The sequence below is a fragment of the Accipiter gentilis genome, chromosome 23 (genome assembly GCF_929443795.1).
Source record: "Accipiter gentilis chromosome 23, bAccGen1.1, whole genome shotgun sequence".
In the NCBI taxonomy this organism is placed as follows: Eukaryota; Metazoa; Chordata; class Aves; order Accipitriformes; family Accipitridae; genus Astur; species Astur gentilis.
This window is the reverse complement of record NC_064902.1, coordinates 9,552,771-9,567,089: the sequence shown is the minus strand read 5'-3', so window position 1 is coordinate 9,567,089 and position 14,319 is coordinate 9,552,771. Positions and strand designations below refer to the sequence as shown.

The 14,319-nt window shown below is 36.3% G+C and overlaps 1 protein-coding gene across 1 annotated transcript in view; it reads right to left on the bottom strand.

Annotated features, from left to right (window-relative positions):
• Window positions 1–14,319, bottom strand: part of CACNA2D3 (calcium voltage-gated channel auxiliary subunit alpha2delta 3) — a 479,329-nt gene that overhangs the window by 16,001 nt on the left and 449,009 nt on the right. Inside the window, exons 32-35 of the mRNA XM_049826767.1 lie at window positions 12,457–12,532; window positions 8,715–8,767; window positions 7,055–7,110; window positions 3,068–3,179 (exon numbers count right to left, since the gene is read on the bottom strand). Of these exons, the coding sequence (XP_049682724.1) occupies window positions 3,068–3,179; window positions 7,055–7,110; window positions 8,715–8,767; window positions 12,457–12,532 (297 nt within the window). The remainder of the gene's footprint in view (window positions 1–3,067; window positions 3,180–7,054; window positions 7,111–8,714; window positions 8,768–12,456; window positions 12,533–14,319) is intronic.

The following is a 14,319-nucleotide window of genomic DNA, read 5'->3' as shown; positions in this document are numbered from 1 at the left end:
GTATACATCTAGTGCCTGAGTCAAAGTCCACTTTTGGACTTTGTATAGGTGCCCTTCCGTTGACTGAATAAGCTTTCAGAAATGGCTGAAAAGGTGAGCCAGCTATTTATGGAGTAATTAGCATGTAGTCCTTTCTACTGTGTGATTTATTTGTGAAGATACTTTGATTTAAATCCAAGCACCCATGATTAAAAATTACGATTGGAAACATTTATAAGAACAAGGCTTATTTTTTGTAACTACAGTTGGTCAGTGTTCCCCTTGGTAACTGTGAAGTGTGGAGTATTTCTGCAAGACCAGTAACAGCACACCCAGGATGCAATAAGACTGAGCCTCTGACTCTCACTCTGTGACCTTGTTCACTATGACTGTGACTTTGTTAGCAATAACGCAGTATTTGTGCTCCAAAATGTCCTATCTAAGTAACATTATATGGTTTCAATTAACATCAGCCATCATTTTTACTTCTACTAAGTGACTGCTTTTAGTCTCCTTTTTTCATACAAGGGATCTATAGTAGTACCTGACTGACACCGTAGGAACAAAAGAGAGAGACTTGAATAAGTAACTTGTGACACGAACTTTCCTGCAGCAGAGTATTTGTGCAACTTTTGTGGCAAACCTGTTCACAATATACTGAGTTTTCCAGTGTCTTTCAAATAGGTTTGCAATATTAGAGTGGGTGTAATATTTACAAATACCTTCTTCCATTTGTAATCAAGATTTGCAAGTATATATCACAAACAGATTAATCTATAACACGATCCAAGGAGAATGCAGAAAATAATCCCCCTGACTCAAATGGATCTGAATCGAGAGCCTAGTATGCAACAGATGCTGTGCAGATTACCCATTGAACACAGAGTCAGTCCAAGACTCACTGTATATAAGGTTGAACCCTAATTTTGACTGATTGAGCCCATCATCCTTGAATTACAAGTATTAAGCAATACACTTGCTTGTAAAAATATTTATTGGTATTGAGGCCATGAAACAGAAAACTGGGTCAGAAGATGTAGGTCTACAAAGAACTTTGGGTCAAATTCCTTAGCTCTTCTGCGGGAGAGTGTCCTGGGTTATAACAGAAATATTTGGAATCCAATACAGTCTGCAATCTTAGATACAATTTGTAGATTGTTAATGACAGTGGGTAAACAGTATAACGAAGAACTTTCCCATGAGAATCTAACAGTTCTTCTGGATTATTTCTTTAGGTTTTGCCATTGCTTGTGGAGAAAAATAATGGGTGCCTTGAGATCAGTTTGTAACTTACAGGGTTTTCTTTTATTTTTTTGTTCCACTGTGGAACACAAAATGTTTTTCTATGAAAAAGATCTTAGCGCATTATTTTTGAAATACTATAATTTTCACTAAACTCAGTTTCCAGCTCAGTGCTGTCCAAGTATTGCAGAATTGTGTTATTTTTGAAAGTTATTTCCTTTGACCTGAAGTTACTTTAGAAGACAGACTGAAATCTGCATTCCTTTGAGAAAACCTGGTCCTGTTAAATTAATCTTCTTTTCATGGAATCATGTCCGTTTGCAATATTTAAACAGAATCATAGAATCATGGAATGGTTTGGGTGGGAAGAGACCTTCAAGATCAGCTAGTTCCAGCCCCCCTGCCATGGGCAGGGACACCTTCCACTAGACCAGGTTGCTCAAAGCCCCGTCCAACCTGGCCCTGAACACTGCCAGGATGTATGGCAATTTGTGGCATAACTTCTCAGTAAACTTCTGCTAAATGATCACAAAATAAGGCTGCTTGAATTCTACAATGCTGGCAGGAAGCACTCATAGCAGCGTCACATACATTGTATTTGATATGTCAAGTGGAAAAATCACAGCTTGATTTTGTTGAGTTTGTACTTTTCAGGCAGTGGGACCTATTGTTACACTTAAAGGGTTCCCTAGGATCAATTTACAAAGCACTTTCATACTTCTATCCCACAAAGCCATGTAAAACCAATTATTCATACTAGACATTAATAATTTCCTTACAACTAAAAGTTGGTCAGCAGCAAATTAGAAGTGAATATTAGTACTTAAAATATAACTCCAGTGTACTTACTCCTATTTCCTATTTTAAAATAATGAAGATATTGAGGAGAAAATTTAGGAGCAAGTCCAGAAGCACACCTATTGACTTCAAAGTGAAGAAGTTTTCACATTTATTTGCTAATTGCATATTGATTTAGTCCGGAAAGGGAGAGTTGTAACAATTTTTGTTTAACTTATAAATTCTTCCTGACATTTATATTGATAGACAAATTATTGTTGTTAATACTAATCTCCTTTGCGATGATGACCTCTCAGCATAAAGGAAATCCAATTAAGAGACTTACTGAAGTACAGAAATTTGCATAAGCAATACCTAAGCAATTCTTCCATTAAAACGTACCATAACTACAGTAAAAATGTCACTGCACATAGCCACTAAATGCAGAAAAAAAAGACATTTTCAGTATGAAGGAGGAAAGCTAGACTGAAGTCTTTCTCTTCTTTTAACCCTATGAGGGACAACTTTACAGTAGCACTGGTAGAACTGACAAGGTTGCAGCACTGACATGTGAGATTTGTTACTATTAACTCAGCTTCCCAGCACTGAAAGTTTGGAGGATAGATTTAATCTTCTCCCACTCTTTCAGCCTAGCGGTTCTAAGAAGGAAACACTGTTTGGCATTCAAGTAAAACACCCAGATCTCACTGTACCACAGGGGAACTTCTAACCTATCCAGCAGGGCTTCAATCCTATCTAAGTCTTTACAGAATATGCCCTTAGAATGCTGCCTGTGTCCAGGAAAAGTCTTAAAACATTCACTATTCTTTGAAATTAGTATAAGCCTCTACTGGTTTTACATTTTTTGGTAGAAAATAATAGGCACTGCTTTAATTTAAGAGTATCAAACTTTTAAATGACCCCTGTAATAAGAGAAATGACACCCTGACAGAGGGCATTATATGAGATAAAACATAACAGACTTGTACGTTCTTCAACATAACCTTGAATAATTCAGTTTTACTGCTTTGTCACAAACAGTTGTATAAAAAAAATTGAAAGGGCTTACTTGAAACAGTCATCGCAAGCAATATTCCCCGTGGTCTCCTTTATAGTGCGTTCGGAAACAAAAGCTGGATATTCAGTATCACAGGGCTCTAGGGTTTGTTTCAACCTCTGCGCTATAGGCACAGGAAAAAATATCTTGATGTTAACATGGGAAGAACAGCACACACAATTCTGAACAACACGAGATGCTGTATTACAGAGCTCACAGAGAATGGAAATGTTACTCAGCTTCTGCCACCCTGTGAGATTTCCTAGGCAGTGCATAACACTATTTTTTTCAATTAAAAAAAAAAAAAAAAGTTTATCCATGGAATGTAATTTTGTAAGACATAACTGTTAAAGTAGTTATTCATGGTTTAGCCATTACCAACCTACTTTACATTTACTCATAAGCTTTTATTCTTTCTCTGTAGAGTCAAGATAGACTTACTGTCATTTTTATTTCAGTGATGCTGTGCATCACCAACTATTACGTATGGGGTTTTACATTTATTTGATATCTAAACTGTGGTACATTTGACTGAAGCCAAAACACTTTTTCAGATTAGAGCTTGGGAATCAGTTAGAATAACTCTGTGGGTGGGGGGCAGAAGCAGTACTTTGCCCAGAACCAATGCTTGTTATCTGCTTCCCAAAATAGTAATGACTGAGACTCCATAACACTTTTAATCTGAAGCCCTTGCAGTACAAGGGAAAAGAAAGTGTCACTCTTTACACCCTCAAGTTTGGGAAACTGAGGTACCCAGAAGCAGTGAGACTGGTTCAAGGTCGAACTACAGGACAGTAGCAAAGCTGGGAACTGAAGGCACCTCTTCTGACTCTCACACTGATGTATCTGTTGGACAATGTCTCTCCCTCATTCCCTTTCTTTTTCCTCCCCACCCCTTCATTCTTCCTTAACACAGAGATAGACTTGCACATCAGCACAAATGTTAAGCCTATCTTAAACTAATTGCTAAGTGAGAAAACAAGACAAGGTATGACAAAAATAGATTACGCTAAACAGGCTCTCGGACTTGACAGATCTTCCATTCAAGATAATCTGTTTCAGAGCCCGTGGTGTATCTACTGCCCAGTGCCAGGGGAATGACCAAAACTGCATTTGCAATCATGCGCTAGGACATGCATTTCTGAACCATTCGTAATTTTTTTGTATATAATTAAAAAATATTCCCCCCAAATGCACAGATCTCAAGGGAGATACTAAAGTTGGTCAGAAAAGTTTTGTTATCTCTCATGTTTTCAGTATGGTTGTGACATATTCAACAATTTAGCATTTTTTAAAAAATTGTCTGACTAGCTCTACTGCACCTTCTCCCTTTCGCTTCTGTTGTCTTTATCTGTTGCCAAGAATGACTGAAATTTATCACCTGTATTTTGGGTCTACCCTCACTTCTATCAGCATATGGCTTGTGTAACAAAGAGACTGCCAAAGATCCATGTCTCAGATTTCCAGCACCTCGTCAGAGTGCAGAAGGTGATGGGGTTGCCCAAGGTTTAGGGCATCAGTTTCTTCCCTCTCATGTACAAATGTGATTGAGATTACAAGATCTTGTGCGGAAGTATTTTTCATACTAGGGTTCAGTAAATTGGCAGGTGTGGGGACCCTCTAGGATCTTGGTAATATGAGATGCTCTATTAACGTCACAATTTGAGCAGGAAGCAATTTCCCCATTAGAGGAACTGATCTTCTTCTGAGCTTTGTTAAGCATTGTTAACTAAAAAAAGGGCAAGTTCATTAGTTTTAATTTTATGAAGTGCAGTCTTAATTATTACAACTCTTAGTGGTAATGTAGCATCTTTACAGAAGAACATACCTAAGCACGTGCTTTTCTCTCCTGCTGACTTCTGTCTTGTGAAATCTCTCTTGCTTTTGCTTTACTAACACATGTTGGTTTCCAAACAACTATCACTTCCTACCTAACCAAATTTGAACTGGGCAGGCAGTACCATAAAAATGATGACATTCCAATGAGCATGATGAGGGGGTATTTTCAGTACTCTTACTCATCAAAGAAATGGAGGCAGTGAACTGTGTAGTTAAAACTTCACTTTCAACTAAAACATGAATGAAAATTCCTCGATCATGCTTGTCTGTCAAAATGCTGTAATGAGAGTTTTGTCTTTAAGAAAAGAAAGGTTGCAAGTTATTAATGCCTATCTTCTGTAGTTAGTACATGCTTAAAATACAAAACAGACATTAATTTTCATAAGAGGAAGAGGGATGCTCTCTTTAAAGGATATTTTCTCTAACATACAATGCAAGTGCCATTGGATGTTTCGCGTCAGGATATGTTAAGGCACATTTGTACAGTACACTTGAAAAAAACATCCAAAAAAGTCACCCATTTCCTACACTGCCTGCTTTGCGCTGTTCTGCAAACACCAAGGACTAAGACTGGCATACCTGCCATTCTTCTTCGCGTACAAGGAACAGTTTTGCATTTTCTGGGTCTAGCGCATCAAACCCTACTGTCCTTCACAGCCACCAGCGTAAAAGACATTTTTCATCATGTTTGGGGAAGTCACTGGAAAGTTAGTCTTGGTTTTCAGAAGACCCGTCTCGGCACTGCTGATTACAAAGCAGCCCCAAAAGGAAACAGTGTCCAGCTGCTTCTCACGAAGCTCTGTTTGTGTGCGTGCATCCAATCTGCATCGGGCTCATTGGTCGTGTATCAGAATTGGCTCCAGGGTTGCAATGCAGCGCACAGTTTACATCAGCGTGGGAAAGGCTACGCTAAGTTGGTGCACCTACATTTCCAGAAGGCTCTTGCCAAACCTCCACCTCCAGCAGACACCCACCCTCCTCAGCCTCCCCTTCCCCCTACGCAGCATTTACAACCCGTGCGGCTGTAGCCTGACACGGGCTTTCCCATTTACTGCCGTACTTTCTGGTTGCTCCAGCGTAGATCTTCCTGCTAGAAGAGCTCCAGCACCTTATTACTACAGGGGACACTGGAATATTCCAGGGCACCAGTATGTTCCGTTTTCCCCTATACCTTAACTTCAGACAGGATATTATTTTGGCATAAAGACAGCCTAGTACCCAGGCAATTCAACTATAAACCGAAGCCTAAAGGAGCAATTTTATCCCCTGCTTTGCTAAGGAATATGCAAATCTGCACATACGAGGCTGAAGAATTCCGTTTAAATCATTATACCAATAAATGGCATGCAGCATAATTTGCCTGTGAAATAGCCAACTGAAGAGCACTGCTCTTGTAAATTAGCCCTCTACTTTTAAGCAACGCTTCTGAAATGCCGTAAAAGGTCTGCTAAAATGTAAAAGACAGCTGACAATGAAAACTTCCAGTTCTTATGGGAACTGTTAAAATTTCATTATTACAAATGAAGCCTCCACAGTTTTAAAGATTATTTTGAGTAAATTGAATTTTTACTCAATTATTTTATTACTTTTAAATGTCTATTTCGAATGGAATGATAAAACAAAATACCGTTTTAACCAGTCTTGTTTAAAAATAAAAGAATAAAATTTACTATCTCAAGCCTTAAAAATGATTTCATATGAAATTCTATTGAGATGACTATGTTCCTGTGGACTTTTGTTGAAATGGTGTTTTCCAGCACAATAACTCCCCTACATATTAAAGCGGCTCTAGAAAAAAAGTAGCATAAGCAGAAAAAGGCTAGTGTAATTGCTTTATTCACACAGACTGTTTTGGAATGAAGGGAAATGTTTTTTAAAAAAATATTTAATCATTATCTATTATTTTAACTTTTTCATTATAGCAGTATACTGTATTCCTAGAGTACACACAAACACTTTGTGGTTATTCATAGAAGATCTTCGTTCTCTTGTGTTTTGGGAAACATTAACAAAGAAGAGGATGCTGACATGGGAGACAAACTATTGTTATCAGATGTCTATTATTTAATCTAAAACATTTTATGCACACCCGAATTTCTAAAATCCAATTTAATCTAGACATTTCTGCCATTATGGCCAGGAAAAAAAATCGACACTTACCTTTTGCTGTTAGATCAGAGTGCCACCAACTGCATAGATTAAATTCCACAAGGAACCTAGAGAAATTATTAGAGTTTTCATATTATGCCACAGAATGTTTTCAAAACACTAAACTGGCAGTAGTTCGATACCATTAATCCTATTTTAAATAAAAGCTAACACAGAATTGAAATTCATGTTACTAGCACAACTCTGGGATTATCAACTACTGCTATTCTCATATTTTCACTGGGTTGTATTCTACTGCTGAGAATTTATTCCAAAATTAACCCCATCGATAAATCATATATTTACTTATTATTAATTTATTGATCTTATTTGAAGTTTCCATTAAAATTCTCAGTGCATGGCAGCATACAGTATTTTTACTGCTGAGCATTATTGAACATTATTTCTTCATGATGGAGGTATTTTGACTCTCTAGTAACATACTATAGGATTATAACTGTCCTGGCTACAGTACAGGAGCACAAATAAAATGCATTCTTATATTAATTGTGGGACCAAAATAATAAAACTATTTTATTTCTAGGAGCAGAAAAGATTGATTAACCAGTGTCTTAGCAATTCTAGCTAGCTGTGTAGAGAATGCATTTTCCCACTAAAATATACTGCAATTTCCTTTGAAGAATGGACTGAAATGTCAGTCTATCAGATATTGTAAGTGTAAAGAATGTGAAACCAATATCTAGTTTATCATATGGACATGAAACTACAATACTTATAAACACAGAAAGTTTCTTGAAATTTTTGAAGCTGTTATATGCTAACTTCAAAGTCTCATTTTAACATGATTTCTTTCCCTGATATTTACTTTGAAAGCTGCATTTGAGATCAATCTCTGCCCTCTGGCAATAGCCATTCAGTTAATTCTCCTTAACTCTTATTCCAAACTTTGATGAAAGCTCATACAATTTACAATTAAAACAAAACTACTACAAGAAAAAATTAGTTCTACTGCAATGAAGATAAAATTCACTTAAATCTGCAACCCTGCTCTCTGAGAAGAACAATAATCAAACATAGAAGTTAATAACAGAAGACACATTTTAAGGCTTCCTCTTCTCCATATGATATTTCTCTGTGATTTCTTAGGCAATCTCTCTTAAAGGCAAAGCTCATTATGTATTAACTGGAAATGTTAGAAGAATTAGGCAATGTAAAAACATTCAGCAACATCCAGAGTACACCTTATCTGGCATATACTCTAAAAGGTCCATCCTACAGAAATTCATGAAGTGACAAACAATACAGTGAATCGCTATAACAGTTTGCTCTATTGACAACAGCCCACCCAAGCAGCATTACAAACAGCCAGACACTTATGTAAAATTTAACAGTAACCACAATAATAAATTTGGTTTGTATATTGCGAACTGCAAGACTTACTGAGCAAAGACATACGGATATAAGTGAAAACCATGAATAATCTAACAAAAGTGCAACTGTGCATTCATATAGCCAAAATTTTCTCAGATTTTAACAAGGCAAAATTGAAAAGCAAAAAATTGTCAAATATTACTATATTTAAAATCATTTAATAAAAGCAGCACAACGTATGTAAAAGGCAAAAAGTACAGATATTCATTAAGTATTCAAAAGTAAAAATATTCAGCAATTCATACAAATATTGATGAAGTTCTTGATAAAAATTACTTACAAGACAAGCTCAGTCATAATCCATTTTACTGCAGCAAAGAAGGCATTATAAGGCTGAAGAGAAGCAACTCATTTAATAAAAAGGCAAAACATGCAGTATTTATATCTTAACTGAATTCTTCATGTAAAGACAATGTCATGGATATTCAAATGCATGGGTAGCATGAGAAAAAGAGCAATAACTTTTTCTTATGAAGGAGGAAATATTATATTGAATATTAAAATATATAGTAGTGAAATTTCCTTTTAATGTGATTGGTCATATATGCAGATTATCAGTTGGAAAAGGGAAGTTTTGCAAATGACTCTTAAATCTTTAACCTCTAGGGGTTCCTATTTCCCAGGCTATTGCTGGAGGAACAGCTCTGGTAGATAATATGAGCTTTTCTTAGGCTGCAATTCACAGGCTTGCCTCTCTGTAATGTAAATCTCTTATTCATTGCCTCAATCTAATTAGGGTAGGGAAAGCTTCTGAAGTCTGAAGTGACCTAAATGAAATTATCTGTGTCATATTGAAGGTCCAGTTGTAAGCACTTTATAGGTAGTTTTTAAGGTTCTTCCCTCCTCCTCCTATTTTCCTGGATCATAACAAACACAGCAAATACTTTGAAAATCCTGTTTACAGTACTTCAACTACATTTTGAATGTTTTATTTTTGAAAAGAATATAAATAGGATTATTCTTCTATGAATGAATCTCAGGCAGAAAAGTCAGTTTCCAGAAATTTGGAAAGGAATCTATCCTTCTCTCGCTCATTTGTGTTAGGGTCTCCTAGTTACATGAAATTTTGCAGACTTTTTAGATTCCCTATCGACAGAGTATTTTAGCACATGTAAGAAGTCATATTGACTTTAACAGAAGTACTCAGATATCTAAAATCATGCTTAACTGTCCCAAATCAGCACCTTACTGAAGCGGTGCCATTTGGCACAGCGGTAACTGGCCATTTAAAGTTTTCAGAGGCCACAAAGAGGATTTCTGCACAGGGCTGATAAGTCAGTGAGCCAATGAACTAGTGTCAGTGGCATGAAAGGCTGAAATAGCAAGCCAGCAGAATGCATAATGCCTGAGACAGTAAAGATTTTCACCTGTTAAGGACTGTCTTATAGGAAAAGATAAAAAATTACAAGTCTTTCCTAGAGATGAAAAGAAAACAAAATTTCATCCTTGTAGGACATCTTATTTTCATTCCAAATCAGAAAACCTGAAATTTCACACCCAACTTTGTTGCATACTTTTGTTTTCATAATAACAAATGGTTTAGTGTAAAATAATATATTATTACTTATGAACAATACATATTTAATGTAAAATACACTATGTATTATAAAGCTATTTTAATATGAGAACTAAAAGGAAATTTTAAAACTCAATATATCTGAAAAAAAAAATCAATAATATGAACAGAAAATGAGAAAAATAATCTGTTTCAAAATTTTAGTGGAAAAACATTTCATTACATTGATATAAAGGCATTCTCATGAAATGTAATTTTACCAAGACAGCCTTTTCCACTCAAAGACTGTTCCTTCAAAAAATTCAGCAAAAAAAAATGCAGGAGTTTTAGTTTATGTACCTAAAGCATCGAGAGCCAAAGCAATTGAGCTGGGTGACTCTATGGCACTGATACACTTGCAACACAGTGGTTCTATAGAGAGTTACCTAGGACTTGAATAAATTAAAATAAGAAAATATGCTAAATAACAATGTATCTGGATATCTTTTAAGAAGCAGTCCTATACTGGTAAAGAAATGGACCAGATGATCTATAAATCTAGTCCTTCTCTAATTTATCATTTTAGTCCCACAGCTTAACAAGCTATGATAGAAAGAGGGGTCCAGCCCTGACACCTGTTTTCCATGATTTTGGAAAAAAGTTGTGTGTGATAGATCCTTTAGTGGTCATACAGTCCTTGATGCCTATACTCCACTTTTATGCTGTTTAACATATGAACTTTTTAAAGAGTCTCAGTCTTGTCCCTATATCTATTCCTGTATTAGTAAAACCATAATTCTCAAAAGGAAAGATAAACATTTGTGAATAAACATTTTGTTTATGTAGAAACTGTACTGAATACTGCCTACTAACCTGATCTATATGTACAAAACTGGGCATAAAAAAAAAAGGAAAAAAATACTTTTGAGGAATCTAGCCCTACCTGTTTTTAGTGCAAGTTCTCTTTATACTTTCTCCATAGTGATGGTTATTAGAAGTGACTGAGTCAACAAGAAAACAGTAACATAACCAAAGCTCTGCCCATCTTTCATGTTGACCATCACAAAAACTCACTTGAGGTTTAAAGAAGAGTTTGGCTATCTTTAAAAAAAATAAACAACATGCTCGCCATGTCTCAGCGTATCCCACAATAGTTGCAGAGTTTTTTCTCAATAAACACCACCTGGACAAAAATTGGAATAGTGAAAATCTATTGGATTAAAGCCCACTTGTAAGAGAGAAATACTTCAGCTCTACATCCTGGGTGCTTATGTAAACTGAGATGAAGCCCCAAGCCTTGGGATGGAAGGTTGTTGCTAAGAGTTGTAATACATCTTAAAATTTTTCATGCAAATGTGATTCACAGCATGCTGTTGTATTTCACTGGTAATTTAAGTCTCATTGCACAGCCTGGGACTTATTATTATGTCAGGATAGTCTTTTTTCAGGTTCAGGCTTTAGCGGATAGCAGATTGATAAGTGCAGTAAATCCAAGTTTGCAGGTATTTGAAAAACAGAGAATCATGAAAATATGTAAATGAAAACATCCCAAACTGCATATGATTATTAAACCATAGAAGCTACACATAGATATTTGGAAGTTGCCAGAAATTTGATATTTTCTCAACAGTTTAACTATGTGTAGGCTTATTTTTTCTAGCTAGATCCCTCTGCATTTAAAAATACTATCAGATAACTTTTCCAGACTGGTAAAATCGCTAGTGTTTTGCTGCCATTTTACATAAGAATTTTTCATGCTAATACTATCTTGTAGTTGTTAAAATGGTTCCTTTTTAATATGCAAAAATGATACTTTATCTAACACCTTATCAGTTTTGATAGATAGTAATCAGTACAGCATATACATGATTATAAAACACCCTTGGGTTATGACATAGATATATGATTTAGCAACAAGGAAGCCTTGCTCTTGCGAGACCCAGCTTGACTCTAATCAGCCCTTGCAGAGGGACAGGGCTTGTATTCAGATCTGATCTCAAGACAAGGGTTTAAATGCATTGGCATTCTACTTTAAACGACATCTTCTTTAAACATTAAGAAAAAAAAAAGAAACTGTTAAAATCACTGACTTGTATGCCTTGGCAATGAACCAATCCTTCCATATAAAAAAAATAATCTCAATTTTTAATTTGAATTACATTTCTGCATGCGCGTATGTGTTTTAATACAGAAAAGGCATATGTGATTCCAGCCCCCCAAACAAAGCACAATCTATAGCCAAATTTACAAAGTCCTAAGAAGGAGGATTCATGTGGTACAAAGAACGTTCTGACAGAACCTCAGAAATGGTGGCCCAGCATTAAAGATGATTGTGTAACTATTTGAACTTGAAAATGCTTAACACTTCGCATTTGTTTATAATGAACCACTCATTCCTTGTATGCACTAGGATAAACGCAAGAGCATTCCAAATCAAAATAATGGGCTTACAATGGCCATGAGATATTTGCAACAATTTTCTTTGATGATTGCATGGAAAGGTGCTCAGAAAATTTACTATACTTACGTCCAATAAGCTATGGGCACTGTCGCTACTCTCTTTGTTTGTTCTACACATGGCCTGGTAGTCATAAAGTGTAATTCTACAGAGAAGAACAGAAAACTGCTTGACTAAAAGAAGAAAACACAGTGGAATAAAAATGATGATATGGAACAGTCTGCCCACAAAGTAGACAGGAAAATAAAAATTGTAACAGCAGCAGGGAAAAGAGGGAAAGGGATCATTAAAATACAGGTTACACAAAGGAGAATAAAGGTAAGAAACACTGTGAAAACTTTGTAAGGATTTTATCAGACTACAGAACAAAGCAAAAGCGTAACTGGGAGAAACCAGGGAAGATACATACAGTGTAACACACAATGATATAAACAATGTGAGGAGGAGGAGGAGGAGAATACACATTCAACATGATGCTTAAACAATCGGTTCTGGACTAAGTTCAGCACATTTAGCCCCAGAAAGTGAAAGAACCTATGCATTTGAGGGGCTTCTCACAACAGACCACTCTTGAACTCCAATAAAAGCAGAAAGACACTTCTACAGTTCCAGCATCTCATCGCACAACTAATTTGTAAAAACGCAGTGTTGCTTCTGAAGAAGATAGAGGTGGGATTTCAGTGTATCCACAGTACAGACAATTGGAGCAGGATGGGTTTACTTTTGCTTCTTTTCATGAGGGCCAAATATTCCACATCAGGTACCTGCTGTAATCAACATATGCTGGAAGCCTCCTCAGATGCATAGTAAACAGGGAAATTTCTTTCTGCTTGTGATTTTACTCATCATTGATACACTTCGGAGATCTAAATGTAAAATCCAGAACTCAGAGATAGTATATGGAATTGTGATTATTTCTCTAAATCTGTCTGTCCATAGAACAATTAATTAACTATATCCATCCACATAAAAAGCATTTAACATCTATAGCAGATGTAAAGAATCTTTAGCTGATAAGTTGCAACAAGTGTAAATAGATAAAAGTTGCTAGTATTATTTGAACATATGCATTTGACTTTTGCATCATCAGAGGGACAAAGGAACACAATTGGACGTAGATGGTTTCTAGATGTACGAGATGGGACTTCAACATTTTGCAATGTGTGCCTTGCTTCTAAGTGAAGAGGAAAGGAGAGCACACAAATTCAGCTACGGAAAGGATGTCCCAGAAGCTGCCAAAACCAGCTCATGAAATGCATTCAGCATCACCATGAGGCATTCTGCACTGCATGCCATGAAACGTTGCAACCTGTACCAATAAAATGTTGGAATCCATTGTGGTAGAAACTGTATATAATTTTTCTGATCTAATTTTGTGACAGCAACCATCACTAAAAGCTTCTTTATTATGCCTATATTTTCTTTTTGGCTTACAGGCAAAATATCTAATATATTGGATCTCGCAGCTTCAACTAAACATTTAGTACATGGTCATACTGCTTGGCATTATTAATTTTATCTTATATTCAGAATAGAAATGGCTAGGAAGCCATTGTTTTGTGGACTGGCAGAGAGAGGCACATGGTAGACACACGCATAACTAGAGACCTAAACATGGGTGTAAGTTGAACACTGACCATATTTGGCAGAATCACGCCCACAGCCAGATCCGCGCACACAGATCTGCCAAGACAAACAGAGCAGTACATGGTGTAAGCTGTGCTGCCTGTGTGGCATGCAGTAATACACCACTTTCCCTAGCTTTTTTTTTCCTTTATTTTTTTCCCCCTTTAACCATGGTCAGAATCCAGCCCCTGCAAGGTAATCTCTACAGCTCAGCCTTTCCAGTCTCAGTTGGCTCAACTATTTTATCCCTCTAGATCCAAGGACTGTGTTGCAAGTCCACTTGGACCTCCTAGTGATGGCGGCAAG